This window comes from Hemitrygon akajei, chromosome 21 (genome assembly GCF_048418815.1).
Source record: "Hemitrygon akajei chromosome 21, sHemAka1.3, whole genome shotgun sequence".
Lineage (NCBI taxonomy): Eukaryota > Metazoa > Chordata > Chondrichthyes > Myliobatiformes > Dasyatidae > Hemitrygon > Hemitrygon akajei.
The window spans coordinates 56045912-56061261 of record NC_133144.1 but is presented as its reverse complement, the minus strand read 5'-3'; the positions used below and the strand labels follow the sequence as shown (position 1 = coordinate 56061261).

Sequence of the window (15350 nt, the reverse complement as noted above, 5' to 3'; positions counted from 1 at the left end):
AGCATACCCACAACACACTAAGCCTAACACATATGTCTCTGGAATGTGGGACAAAACTAGAGCACCAAGAGGAAACCTATGTGGTCATGGGGAGAACTTACAGACAGTAGCAGGAATCGAACCCTGATCTTGTAGCTGGTGCCATAAAGCAATTGCACAAATGCTACGTTCCTCTGCCGACTCGCACGGTATTTCCAGTGCCTGCAGCATCTCCTGTGTTTGTGACTGGTCTTCTCACTGCAGTGTGGGAGCCACAACAGTTCAAAGCCCAGCCCCACTCTTGACCCTGACACACACCCACGCATGACCACTGCCTGGAGTTAGGAGTGTCCTTTGAGTTTCCGGGTAAAAGCAGGAGAGTTATAAAGAGGTATTGTGGGGATTGTGAGGTATTGTGAGTTAGATAGAGCTCTTATAGATATTGGGGTCAAGGGATATGGGGAGAGGGCAGGAAAGGGGGACTGATTGTGTATGATCAGCCATGATCACAATGAATGGCGGTGCTGGCTAGAAGGGCCAAATGGCCTACTCCTGCACCTACTGTCTATCGTATATTGGATAAGATAACAATATTTTCCAGGGGACATAAGCACTTCAAAGGAGGTTTAATTGGAGGACTAATTGTAATAATTCTCTAATATCCTCCAAGATCTATGCTCCTGTAATTTAGGACTTGACCATCCCAGAATTTAACCCCTGCACCATTGGCCACCTTGCCTTTATCTGCTTAGATGCCAATTATTTAAATTCCCTCTCTATGGTGGCATGGCAGTTAGCATAACGTTATTACAGAGCCAGTGATCAGGTCTGTAAGGAGCTTGTACGTTCTCCCTGTGACAGCTCCAGTTTCCTCCCACATTCCAAAGACGTTCAGGTTGTCAGTAGGTTAATTGTCACGTGTGTGTAGCTGGGTGGTGTGGGCTTTTTGGGCCTGAAGGACCTGTTTCTGTGCTGTTTCTCTGAATGAACTTCTAGCCCACCCCAAATTCATTCTGTAAAGAAGGTCCCTAATACTTACCCCTGTAACCAAATTTTTGATCATGGGATTTCTCTTCAGTCTCCCATGAAATTTGTTTTGTTTTCAATCAGGGATTACTTTATTGTGTTAAATGGCCCTTGAGCAGGCACATGGATCGGAAAAGTTCACAGGGACATAGGCCAAATGCGGACAAGTGGGACTAGCTTCTGTGTGAATCTTGGTCAGCGTGGCTAAGTTGGGCCGAAGGGCCTGTTTCTGAGCTGTATGACTATGACTCAATGAGCACAATTAGCTGTTGTTGCTGCTGCTAATGTTATACTTCTAGACCTGGGGTGTGTTAGACTGACCTTATTGATCTATTTCAGTTAGCAGAAGTGGATGTCTTGGGTGAAGTTCAACAAGAGAGCCCAAGGGATGAACACAAGAGGTAGGAGTTGGAGCTGAACCGACATCCTGCTGGCAAAGTGTCCAAGGCTGAACTTTAAGCAGAGAGACCAACACTGCAGCCAATTCATACCCAGCAAGATCCTCATAATGATCATCATTTCACTTATGTGTTTTGAGAGAGAAATCATTCCCAGGTCATTGGAGAAAGTTTTCCTGCTCTTCCTTTAAAGATGCTATGGGAGTTTTACACTGGTATCCTGAGTTTATCCCCTGTCTGAAACACAATACTTCTGACAGTTCTGTGCTCTGTCCAGCTTTGATTTTTCATCTCGAGTCTCAGGAGTGAGACCTCAACCCATAATCTGACCCACTATCATTTTTCGTTTTGTGCCGTTCCGTATACTGTGGACGATCATGGTCCTTACATGACCATGGTTGTTCTTGGCAATTTTTTCTACAGAAGTGGGCTGCCATTGCCACCTTCTGGGCAGTGCCTTTACAAGCTGGGTGACCCCAGCCACTATCAATGCTCTGCAGAGATTTTTTGTCTGCTGTCAGTGGTTGTATAACCAGGACTTGTGATATACACCAGCTGCTCATACGACCATCCACCACCTCCTCCTGTGGCTTCACATGACCCTGATTGGGGGAGCTGAGCAGGTGCTGCACCTTGCCCAAGGGTGAACTGCAGGCTAGCAGGGGTAATTAGTACCTTACACCTACTTTGGTACAGATTTATTTCTACCCCGACATCCCATTATGGTGAATGTAATTCTGGAGTAACTTACGGACTGATTTTCTTTGGAACTTCTTTGGGTCATGGAAACTGAGATGTAAACGTAAACGTAGCACGCACAAAATGCTAGAGGAACTCAGCAGATCAGGTGGCATCTATGGAGGGATCAGGAGTTGACATTTTGGGCTGAGACCTTTTACCAGGACTCGGCCTAATGAGGCTGCCTGACCTGCTGAGTTCCTCCAGCATTTTGTATGTGTTACTCTAGATTTCCAGAATCTACAGAATCTCTTGTGTTTATAAAAGTAAGATTTATTTACCAAAGGGTCAATAGTAGGGGCGGCACAGTAGCATAATGGTTAGCATAACGCTTTACAGTACAGGAGACCTGGGTTCAATTCCTGACACTGCCTGTACATTCTCCTCGTAACCGTGTGGGTTTCCTCCCACAGTCCAAAGACGTACCGGTTGATAGGTTAATTGTCACTATAATTTGTCATGTGATTAGACTAATGTTAAATCAGGGGATTGCTGGTTGGTGCGGTTTTAAGTGCCAGAAGGGCCAACATTGTGTGTATCTCAGTAAGTAAATAGTATAATGGGAGCTGTGTGCAGTCTAAATTAATAAGTTTATTTTACTGTAGGTGGGGTTTCTCTGAAAATATATCATGGTTATTCATTGCTATGTGAGATACGGACTCAAAGTATTTAATCCAAGTCACGTCATTACAATGCTTTTATTAATGTGTATGAAATAATAATGATTGTTTTTGATGTTACTGTGTGAGCACACACAATAGATATGACCATTTTTAAATAAACAAATTAAATTAAATTAATCATGGGAGGAATCTGATTGGAGCTTATTAAGTGTTCACAAATCATAGTTATTAAATTACTGGAACAATAACTGGGCGCCCTGGTTTTGAATATCTCATATTCACTTTTGTTTCATGCCCTACTAGTACAGCAGCCAAGGAGCCTATATTTATTATATTACATTAGGATATGGTATAGTTTGTTAAAAATATTAAAAGTTGGAATATAATGTTAGTATCTGTAAAATTAATCTTTATTTGATTATTGTGAAATCCATTTGGTTCACTGGTGTCTTTTGTTGAAAGAATTGATGTCTTTGGCCCAAGGGCAGGAATTGACACAAGGGCAGTAAAATGTAAAGCCAATCAAGTCAAGGAATTGGGGATGTACAATAAAATCTGGTCTTGCCAGTGATGCCCACGTTGATGAGTGAAGTTCTGCTAATAATTTTCTAATCCGGAATTCCCCTCCGCCAGAAGGAACTAATTCCTCGATTCCTCCTTTTTGCAGTTATCCGCTTCAGACTTGTCGTTGTTGTGACTCCCTTCTTGAGAAAATGAATGCCAAAGTGCAAGGTAGCGTCCTCCCTCCTGTCTGTGGTCTGGCTGTACGAGGTGTGTGTGTGTGTGTGTGTGTGTGTGTGTGTGTGTGTGTGTGTGTGTGTGTGTGTGTGTGTGTGTGTGTGTGTGTGTGTGTGTGTGTGTGTGTGTGTGTGTGTGTGTGTGTGTGTGTGTGTGTGTGTGTGTGTGTGTGTGTGTGTGTGTGTGTGTGTGTGTGTGTGTGTGTGTGTGAACTAAAATTCTGTTGAGTTATAAAACTGTTTTCAGCTTTTATCCTTTCATCTCCCATCCTGTGTTATGGTTCGAAGTTTTGACATTCCTCATATTTTTCAGACTACTCCGATAGAAATTCTGAGCTGCGGGAAGAGAAGGATATGGCTTTGAAATCACTGAACGAGGCCAAAATTCTTACACAGGTAAGTGGATGTTCTTTGGAAACCACTAGATACTCGAGGCTCTTTTTCCATGTGCTGGAACTGTTAATTTGAATTTCTCATTCTTGCAGAATAATTTAATACAAAGCTCTTAAAATTTCCTGGCTGTGAACTATTTCAACATTTTGAATGAAATTGGTGCATTTCTACATTGGCACCTCAGAAAGGTGGATCAGAAACACCAGCTTGGATTTGAGGGCCTGGATGGCCTGTTCCTCATGTTAATGTGACACTATACTCTGTACAGTTGATGTGGCAGCATCTATGGAGGTGAAGGGATAGTCAATACTTTGGATTGAGACCCTACATCAAAACCTAAAATGTTGATCACTCATTCAGCCTGAACCATCGACTCTATTCCTTCCATAGATGCTGCCTGACCCATTGAATTCCTCCAGCAGTTTGTTTATTTGCTGCAGATTCCAGCATCTGCTGTCTCCTGTGTTTCCTGTGTACAGTCAATGATAATCTTTATTTCAGAAAGGCACCACATTGGACTCCTATGTACCCTTGATTTCTGTCAAGCCATACCTTCCACTCCAAATGCCACAAGCCCTAGAATACCATCCGTAAACATGTCCACCTCCAGGTTTGAAGCTTTTTGTCACCTGCCCTCCTGTATCTTGGTCAGTTGTTACATTCTTTGGGTATTTCCTCCAAGTGAGAGAGGAGTTTGCCAGCCTGTGACCTCGTGATGAGAGAATAGCCATTGCACACAGCCATAACTAGGACCTGCTCTTGGGCTTTGATCCACAGGCAAAGGCTTCCAAGGAAACTGGAGACCAGGCATCTTCTGCATGGGTGAGTGTGTGGGTACCTGTCAGTATGCACGTCCAGAAACACACGTGGGTGGTTTAGGGCACAGATGTTTTTGTCTACTGTGGCCACCTCATTTCTACCCCTCTCTAACTGTCCCCTTGAGCTCTCTCACCTTCATCCTATGTAAGCTCCTCTTCCTTGTCCCACCTATACCATAACCACCTCCTGCCCTTTCCTCAGATTCTCCCTTCCCGCCTTCACCCACTCTGTTGCCAAGTTGCGGTGTGGCTCATTCCTCTCCTCCTCTCCTGTTCCTTCTCTCCTCCCCACTCCCCTCAAATTTCCTCAATGCTCTCCCCTCCCCTCATTCTCTCCTCACCTAGCCCCTCAAGTGCGCTCAATGTCCTCAAAATCCCTCCTCTCCTCCCGTAGCCCTTCAAATGTCCTCAATATTCCCTCTCTCTTCAAATGAACTCCCCTTTCCTCCTTCCCCTCAAATGTCTTCAGGCATCCTTTCCAGTCCTCTCTGGTTCCCTAGTCCTGAGAGCAACCCTGTCTGGGTGTTCACTCAGTAACAGCCAGGGTCTAGGGTATCCTGTGATGATTACCTCAAATTGGAGAGCATACCAGGGAATTCCCAACCTTACACCTTCCTTTCCCGGATATGTTGTTCAGTCTTGGACACTGTGCCCTGTACTGGTGCTGCTCTGAAGATCAGCCCTTTTATGAGGGTTCTCGAGCTGATCTGTGTCCCTTCTCTGCTTCTAAAAAGGGGAGTTCAAAGTGACACAAGGGTCTATCATAAAGGGTGTCAAACACTTTTGATCTTTGTGTTGAAAACCTGTATTTGCAATGGGGGATTGATATAAAGGGCTGGTCTGACCAAACTGTGGTATTCTGCGCATGTAAACGTGTGGCATCTAAATGTAGACCTGGAATAGCACAGTTCAGGTACCCAAATTACTAGTGTCTGCTCTGTAAGTTATTAAATGAATAAAACATTTAGATCAAGCGGGGAAAAGAAGTCCATTCTAGTGTAAAATGGTCAGTGTTGCTGTACTGAAGTAGAGATTAGAGTTGTGTTGGTTAGTTCAAGAAATGAATGATTGAAGGGCAATAGCTGTTCTTGAACCTGGTGCTGTGGAAATTTAAGAGTGAGCAAGAAAATAAATAAACCAATTTGGGAATAGCAGGAAGGAAAAGTGTTACTAATATTGTCTTAATTAAAAGTCTCGTATTTATACAGAGCATTCCACAATCTCATGAGACAGAACTTAGAACATTATAGCACAGTACAGACCCTTTGGCCCATGATGTTGGTCAGGCCTGTTAAACTGCCTCTGAGATCAATTTAACCCTTCCTTCCCACATAGCTCTTTTTTTTATCATCCATGTGCCTGAGTTTCTTAAATGCCCCTTATGTATTTGCCTCTACCACCACTCCCAGCAAGGTGTTCCGCAAACTCACCACTCTATAAAAAAGAAAACTTTGCTATGACATTCCCATTCTTTCCTCCAATCACCTCAAAATTATGCCCCCTCATGTTAGCCATGTCTGTCCTGGGAAGAAGTCTCTGGCTACCTATTTGAGATATGGCTATTATCATTGTGAACACCTCTACCAAGGCACTTCCCACCCTTCTCTCCAGAAAGAAAAGCCCTAGGTTGCTCTAACTATGCTCATAAGGCATCCAGACAGTATCCAGGTAAATTTCCTCAGCATCCTTGCTGAAACTTCCACATTCTCCTAAGGTAACCAGAACTGAACACAGTATTCCAAGTGGGATCTAGCCAGGATTTGCAACATTACCTCATGACCCATTAAATACAAGCAGGAGATCACAGCATACTTCACAGACAATGAACTACTGTGCAAGTCATTGATGAGAACACGCTTGGAGTATTCTGTGAAGTTCTGGTCTCACACTTATTGAAAGAATATGATGCAGATGGAAAGGATGCAGAGAATATTCATGAGGATGTTACTGGTACTGGAGGACTTGAATTATCAGGAGAGTCTGGACTTTCTTTTCCCTTGTTGAGTAGGAGGCTGAGAACTATATGAAATGTAGGATGAACACAGTCTTTTTCCCATGGTGACGGAGTCTAAAACCACTAGATGTAGGTATGAGTTGGGAGAGGAAAGTTTTCACTTTTGAGGATGTATGGAACAAACTGCCAGAGAAAGCAATTGAAGCAAGTACGATTACAATGCACAGGGACACAGATGAAAAAGATTTAGAGGGATATGGGCCAAATGTTGGCTAAGGGAACTACTTTATTAGATTGCTGTATGAATCTACAGCATAGGGAATATAATAGACAAATTATACATGTAAGTTCCCAATACAATATTCTATTTAGTAATGTTGACTAGGCAGCAAGCCAGGACAACTCCTCTGAAACAGTGCCTTTGTATCTTGTGTAGAAAGAAGATGTACTTCAGTACTGTACTATTACACTGTGCATTCCCCTTTTAAATCGCATTGGTCTGGATTTTGGGCTGAAAGAGCTGGGGTGGGACTTGAACCTACAACCTTTTGATTGGGAGACAAAAGGGCTACCCACCGAGCCACAACTAACATCAGGTTAAATCCTACTTCATTTCATACAGTGTGGTCATCTGGCTAACAGTAATAATTCAACCCATTTGTACCGGTTGTGTTGCCCAGTTTCCTACTGCTGTGCCAGCTGGTACTGACTTGCTTTCAGCTCTAGTGAATTTAATAATGCCTTTCAGGAGAAAGAAGTTTGTCTATTCTCCTAATCACTGCAAAATCCCCACCCCATGCTGCATAATTGATCTTTGTTTAAACATCTAAAATGCTGTTAGATTTACAGGACTTTAACTCTGGACTGGTAACAAAGGACAAAATTTTTTTTGTAAGTGTTGCTTCTTCAGAACTTTTTTTGCTAATGATAGATTGCACGAAGCTGAACACAAATATCATTCTATACTACTTGTATCTCGTAGGAATTTGGAGAAATAAAAAAATCACCCTAATTGAATAAAAGTTAGTCTGTCCCGAGCCTTATAGGCTCATTAGGCCGGTGCTGATGCCAGTCTCCGTGGCGTGAAGCAACTGAGAGTACGAGACTCGACTCCCCCACCCCCCCCCCCCCACCCCCACCTTCCGGATAGGACGCCAGTCTATCGTGTTTTATCGAATCAGAATCAGAATCAGAATCAAACTTTAATCGCCAAGTACCTATGCACATACAAGGAATTTACTTCCAGCAGATGTTGTCTCTCTGCTCATAACAATAATAATGATAAATATAAATGGAAATATAGATTATACATACAGGTAGTGCAATCCAAGTAATAGTTAGCCGACAGTTAACCGGCAGTTAACTGTTCAGCAAAATGACCGCAGTAGGGAAAAAACTTCTCCAGTGCCTATTAGTCTTAGTCTGGAGGGATCTGAAGCGCCTACCAGACGGAAGCAGATCAAACAGTCCGTGCGCAGGATGGGAGGAGTCCTTTATGATGTTCCCCGCCCTCTTCTTCAACCTGGAAGAGTACAGGTCCACAATAGAGGGCAGGGAGGCTCCAATGATGCGCTCGGCAGTCCTCACTGTGCACTGTAGTCTGGTTCTATCCTGCTTGGTGGCGGCTCTAAACCACACAATGATGGAGGCTCACAGGACAGACTCAATGACTGCAGTGTAGAACTGCAGCAGCAATTCCTGAGGCAGACCGTATTTCCTCAAGAGCCGCAGGAAATACATCCGCTGCTGGGCCTTCTTCAGGATGGAGCTGATGTTCTGCTCCCACTTCAGATCCTGAGAGATGGTGGTTCCCAGGAACCTGAAGTTCTCCACGGTGGACACAGGACTGCTGAGGACTGTGAGGGGAGACATAGCGGGGGGATGTCTCCTGAAATCCACTATCATCTCCTTTGTCTTGAGCGTGTTCAGCTCCAGATTGTTCCGACTGCACCAGAGCGCCAGTTGGTCCACCTGCTGTCAATATGCAGACTCATCACTATTCTGGATGAGTCCGATGACGGTAGTGTCGTCTGCAGACTTCAAAAGCTTCACATAGGGGTTGGAGGAGGTGCAGTCATTGGTGTAGAGGGAGAACAGCAGTGGAGAGAGAATACAATGTGTTTAATTGCACAACAATGCTGATGCTTTGCAATAGTTCAACTGAGCCAAAAATGTTTTGTTGATTTTTTTTGTACTCTGTGTCTGAGGTTTCTTGCTGAAGTGTCCAACAATAATCAACCAGCACTGATTGATTCATGTTGCCCTGTTACCATTTTCCCATGACTGCAATGTCCTGGTGAAAACTTTCACCATGCTCATCACTGATAGTTCCAAGATTTGCAGGGAAGAAGTGTAAATAGGAGTGCAGAAAATGAATCTTTAATGACATGCTGCACTTCATGGTTTGTATATTTGAATCATGTTGTCAACCAGCTGCTACATAGTTTGGTGCTCTGTAGTTGCCAAGAAAATTTTCACGAATATCCTTGAATGCCTTCTGTGTGATTTTCTCCTGTCCCAATAGAATTCTTCGAATTGCCTGTTATTGATGGCCTGTTTGATTTGTGGACCAACAAAACTGCCTTCCTTAATCTCAGCATCAGTTATTCTGACCTGAATTATGATTTGAAATAAAAAATATAGGCAATTTCATAAAAAATGGTGTGATGGGAAAATTCCATGCTGATTTTCATGATCTGCAGTCCAAAATCCATAAGATACACCCAGAAGTATTCAGGAAGCAAAATCTTTGTTGGCCAGTGTAATAAACCCAAGTTTAGCAAAGCTGTCTTCATCACTTGTATAGAACAGGCTGCAACGATAACTGTGCATACACAATGTTTATTGGCATGCTGTGGAAATCTGCCAGTGAAAATGTTAAATCTAATGAGTTATCTACTGTTGCCATCTAATGCATTTCAAAACAATCATTGTCATTTTAGACAGGGATGATGGAGAATCAACAGCTCTATATTGGTGATTAAACAGTTTGCAGCTTTGTTATGAAGGCATTGCCCCATTTGTAGTGCCGTTTTATGCATTGACTTGACTTTTGAAACCTGGGGGCGGCTTGGTAATAGATACACTCTGACAGGTAAAGCAATGTTGCCAAGACTCATTGATGTAAATGAGTACATTGACATTTTAAACCTTTTCCACCCAAGTGATTTACTAATCCAACAGGAAATGGTAGGACATAAATTAGCAATTATCGTTCAGTTACATTATTGTGCAATGTAGCAGTGGAGAGAATAACCTCAGACAGCTTGTCTAGTTTTTTAATCTGTGGTTGGTTTGCGAATGTGGCTGAAGGAGATGCTCATAGATGGAAGCTTAGATAGATTCCACTTTTTCATAGTCATAGAAACAGGTCTTACAGTCCACTGAGTTTCTGCTGACTATCAACCACTCACTTATACTATTCCTATATTAGTCCCATTTTTTACCGTCCAATATCTTCCAATATTGACTCCACCCAGAAGAGTCAATTGCCCACTTTGACACTTACATACATTCTGCCCATTATGCTGCTGTTGTTCCATCTCTGGCGGTGTTCATGGCTTCATCATGTCTGTTCAGTAGCTTCCTCTTGGTTTTCACTACTGTTAGTCATGCAAGCCTTGGGTGGAGACTCAGGAATACCATCGCACTCAGATGTAGAAGGAATCTTCATTGCTGTTTCCGTAACAGTTTGATTTTACCAGTCAGAGTTGTTAGCTGGAGGACCAGTGGACCACTCTTAGTCTGGCCTCAGTCCTTTGATCTGTTTGGCATGGGTGACCCTACCAAGAGCCAAAGCATAAATCCCTGACACCAGCCAGCATAGCTCTATGGGTTATTGAGGCATGCAAGCCTCCAAACAGTACAACAAGGTTGTGGTACTCTTGGGGGACTTGTACCCATCTTATTCACCCTAGACTCTATCACTCACCTGCAGTGGTCAGTATCATCTTGACATAAGATCATAAGACATAGGAGCAGAATTGGGCCATTCAGCCCATCAAGTCTGCTCCATCATTCCATCATGGCTGATCCCAGATCCCACCCAATCCCATACACCTGCTTCTCGCCATATCCTTTGTGCCCTGACCAATCAGGAAACTATCAACTTCCACTTTAAATATACCCACCCACAGACTTGGCCTCCACCGCAGAGCATTCCACAGATTTATTACTTTCTGACTAAAAAAAAAATCCTCCTTTCCTCTGTTCTAAAAGGTTGCCCCTCAATTTTGAGCCTGTGCTTCTGGTTCTGGATACCTCCGCCATAGGAAACATCCTCTCCACATCCACCTTATCTAGTCCTTTTGGTAGGTTTCCATGAGATCACCCCACATTCTTCTAAATTCATAAGAACATAAGAAATAGGAGCAGGAGTAGGCCATCCGGCCCATCGAGCCTGCCCCACCATTCAATAAGATCATGGCTGATCTGTCCGTAAACTCAGCTCCATCTACCTGCCTTTTCCCCATAACCCTTAATTCCCTTACTATGTAAAAACCTATCTAACTGTATCTTAAATATATTTAGTGAAGAAGCCTCAACTGCTTCCCTGGGCAGAGAATTCCACAGATTCACCACTCTCTGGGAAAAACAGTTTCTCCTCATCTCCATCCTAAATCTTCTCCCCTGAATCTTGAGGCAATGTCCCCTAGTTCTAGTCTCACCTACCAATGGAAATAACTTTCCTACTTCTATCTTATCTATCCCTTTCAAAATTTTGTATGTTTCTATACGATGCCCCCTCATTATTCTGAACTCCAGAGAGTATAGTCCCAGGCGACTCAATCTCTCCTCATATGTTAACCCCTTCATCCCTGGAATCAACCTGGTGAACCTCCTCTGCACTGCCTCCAAAGCCAGTATATCATTCTTCAAGTATGGTGACCAGAACTGCACACAGTACTCCAGGTGCGGCCTCACCAGTACCCTGAATAGTTGCAGCATGACCTCCCTGCTCTTGAATTCAATCCCTCTAGCAATGAAGGCCAAGATTCCATTTGCCTTCTTAATAACCTGTTGTACCTGTAAGCCAACTTCTTGCGATTCATGCACAAGCACTCCTAAGTCCCTCTGCACAACAGCATGCTGCAATCTTTCACCATTTAAATAATAATCTGCTCTTCTATTATTCCTTCCAAAGTGGATGATCTCGCATTTACCAACATTGTATTCCATCTGCCATACCTTGGCCCACTCACTTAACCTATCTACATCCCTCTGCAGACTCTCCATATCCTCTGTACAATTTGCTTTTCCACTCAGTTTAGTGTCATCAGTAAATTTTGCTACGCTACACTCAGTCCCCTCTTCCAAATCATCAATGTAAATGGTGAACAGTTGCAGGCCCAGCACCGACCCCTGTGGCACCCCACTCACCACAGACTGCCAACTGGAGAAACACCCATTATTTATACCAACTCTCTGCCTTCTGTTGGTAGACCAATCCACTATCCATGCCAATACCCTTCCTCCAACTCCATGCATCTGTATCTTATTTATAAGTCTCTTGTGTGGCACCTTATCGAACGCCTTCTGGAAATCCAAGTATACAACATCCACCTGTTTCCCTCTATCCACTGCACTCATTATGTCCTCAAAGAACTCCAGTAAGTTTGTCAAACAGGACCTGCCCTTTCTGAATCCATGCTGCGTCTGTCTAATGGAACCACTCCTTTCTAAATGTTTCACTATTTCATCCTTAATGACAGCTTCAAGCATTTTCCCAACTATAGATGTTAAGCTAACTGACCTATAGTTGCCCGTCTTTTGCCTACATCCTTTTTAAATTTGATACTATTTTTTATTTCCTTAATTATCCAAGGCTGGCACTCCCCATGCTTACTGTCCTTACTTTTGTCTGGAATATACTTTTGTTGAGCACTGTGAAAAATCTCTTTGAAAGTATTCCACTGTTCCTCAACTGTCCTACCAAATAGACTGTTCGTTTGCACGGATGCTGCCAGACCTGCTGAGTTCCTCCAGCGTGTTGTGTGTGTTGCTTTGACACCAGCATCTGCAGAGTATTTTGTGTCTACCAAATGGCCTGTGCTCCCAATCCACATTAGCCAACTCCTCCCTCATCCCATTGTAGTCTCCCTTGTTCAAGCATGATACACTAGTTTTAGATCTATTTCATTCTCCATCTGTATGTGAAATTCAGTCATACTATGATCACTCTTTCCAAGAGGATCCCTGACTACAAGATCGTTAATCTTACCTGTCTCATTGCACAAGACTAGATCTAAGATAGTTTCCCTTGTAGGTTCACTAACAACGCTGCTCAAGAAAACCATCATGGATGCATTCTATGAAGAACTACTAAAGACTTCCTCAACCAACATGATTCACCCAATCTCTGTGGAAGTTAAAATCCCCCATGACAACTGCCGTTCTGTTCTTACAAGCCTCAGTTATTTCTTGGTTAATCGCCTCTGCCACTGCAATATTTTTATTAGGTGGCCTAAAGGCAACACCCACCAGTGATTTTTCCCTTTACTATTCTTAATCTCTACCTAGGTGGACTCAACATTCTGCTCTGTAGATCTTATATCGTCTCTCACAATCGCCCTGATCTCATCCCTAATCAAGAGTGCCACTCCACCTCCTCTGCCTTCCTGCCTATCTTTCCGTATTACCTGATACCCTTGGATATTTAATTCCCAGTTATGTCCACCTTGCAACCAGGTTTCTGTAGTGGCCACTAAATCATATCTACTGTGCCACAAGTTCACTAGCCTTGTTTCTAATACTACGGGCATTTAGATAAAGTGCCCTTATACTCATTGTCCTTTTAGAATCTAGTGACCTATGTGATTTTTGCTTTTTACTTTTATGCACTCTACTCTTATTTTTTTCTTCACTAACTCTAGCTTTGGTCTCTGCATCACTTTACTCTTCTTTTCTTCCCCCTGCCATATTAGTTTAAAGCCTCCCCAACAGCACTAGCAAACACTCTCCCTAGGACATTGATCACAGCCCTGCCCAGATGTAGACCATCCGGACCGTACTGGTCCCACCTCCCCCAGAAGCGGTTCCAATGCCCCAAGAATCTGAACCCCTCCCTCCCGCACCACCGCTCAAGCCACATGTTCATTCTAGCCATCCTGCTATTCCAACTCTGGCTAGCACGTGGCACCGGTGATAATCCTGAGATGATTTCCTTTGAGGTCCTTCTCTTTAATTTATCTCCTAGCTCCCTAAGTTCAGCTTGTAGGACCTTATCCCGCTTTCTTCCTGTATTGTTGTGGAGCAGCTGGCACCACGACAGCTGGCTGCTCACCCTCTCCTTTTAGAATGCCCTGCAGCCACTCTGAGACGTCTCTGACCCTTGCACCCGGGAGGCAACACACCATACGGGAGTCCCGTTTGTGGCCACAGAAGCTCCTCTCTATACCTCTTACCTGGAATCCCTTACCACAACAGCTCTGCCACTCTTTTTCCTGCCCTCATGCACAGCAGAGCCACCCATGGTGCCATGATCCTGGCTACTGCTGCTTTCAGCTGATGAGCCATCTCCCCCAGCAGACTCCAAAGGGTATATCTGTTTTGGAGGGAGATGACCGCAGGAGACTCCTGTACTACCTTCCTGCTACTACTCTTCCTGTTGGTCACCCATTCCCTATCTTTCCTTAGATCCTTAAACTGTGGTGTGACCAGCTCACTAAATGTGCTTTCCACAACATTCTCAAAGTGAGTCCATGCGCAGCTCCAGTGCTGCCATGCGGTCCATCAGGAGCTGCAGCTGGATGCAACTCCTGCACATGCAGTCTTCAGGGACACTGTCAGCCTTCCAGTGAGCACAGGCCCAACACTGCCAAATGCTTCTCATATGTTAACCCCTTCATTCCCAGAATCATCCTCGTGAACCTTCTCTGGACTCTCTCCAATGACAACACATCCTTTCTGAGATCTGGAGCCCAAAGCTGTTGACAATACTCTAAGTACGGCCTGACCAGTGTCTTATAAAGGCTCAGCACTATCTTCTTGCTCAGAATTCAGCCTAAACAGAGTTTTCCCAGCAGACTTTAAAAGAGTAATTATTGAGTATGGTATAAAGGAGACCGTCTGTACTTTTCAGGGGCTCGAAGAGACCGTGAGCCTTGAACAGCGGTTCACCCAGACTCTTGAAGGAGAGAATCGCAACTTCAGCCGACGTAGTCAGCTAATGTCGGAACAGGTGAGACACCGTGTAGAGAATGGAGCAAAAAAAAACACATCCAGTGAGCAGCAGTTCTGTGGGTAAAAACACCTTGTTAATGAGAAAGGTCAGAGGAGAATAGCCACAGTAACTCGAATAACCAGGCGTTACAATAGAACTGTGCAGCAAAGCATCTCTGAATGCACAACATGTCAATCCTTGAAGTGGATGCATGTTCTACAGCAGCAGAAGCCCACAATCATAGAGAAATGCAGTGTATACAGTACAGGGATAAACAGTTTTTTTTTGTTTCCAGTTTTCTGTGTTTGTTTTCCCTTGAGTATTCTGGATGTAGGGAATATTTTGCCTCAGAGAAATGGCTTTATCTGTTGCAGACGCACTATGGGACAAATGCTCACCCCTGTTGAAGCTTATTTCCATTGTAATCCACATGCAATTTGATTGGTCGATCACTTAGTGGTCTTTTAATATTCCCATTCAAAGCAACACGCAGAAAATGCTGGAGGAGCTCAGCAGAGCAGGC

General features: G+C 43.8%; 1 protein-coding gene across 7 annotated transcripts in view; it reads left to right on the top strand.

Moving 5' to 3' along the window:
* LOC140714317 (uncharacterized) overlaps positions 1-15350 on the top strand; it is a 156049-nt gene that overhangs the window by 129562 nt on the left and 11137 nt on the right. For 6 of the 7 annotated variants that reach the window (XM_073025468.1, XM_073025466.1, XM_073025467.1 and 3 more), the window contains 4 exons: positions 1345-1406; positions 3432-3496; positions 3815-3897; positions 14747-14845. In XM_073025468.1, coding sequence (XP_072881569.1) covers positions 1345-1406; positions 3432-3496; positions 3815-3897; positions 14747-14845 — 309 coding nt within the window. The remainder of the gene's footprint in view (positions 1-1344; positions 1407-3431; positions 3497-3814; positions 3898-14746; positions 14846-15350) is intronic. The other variant, XM_073025463.1, reaches the window with a different exon arrangement.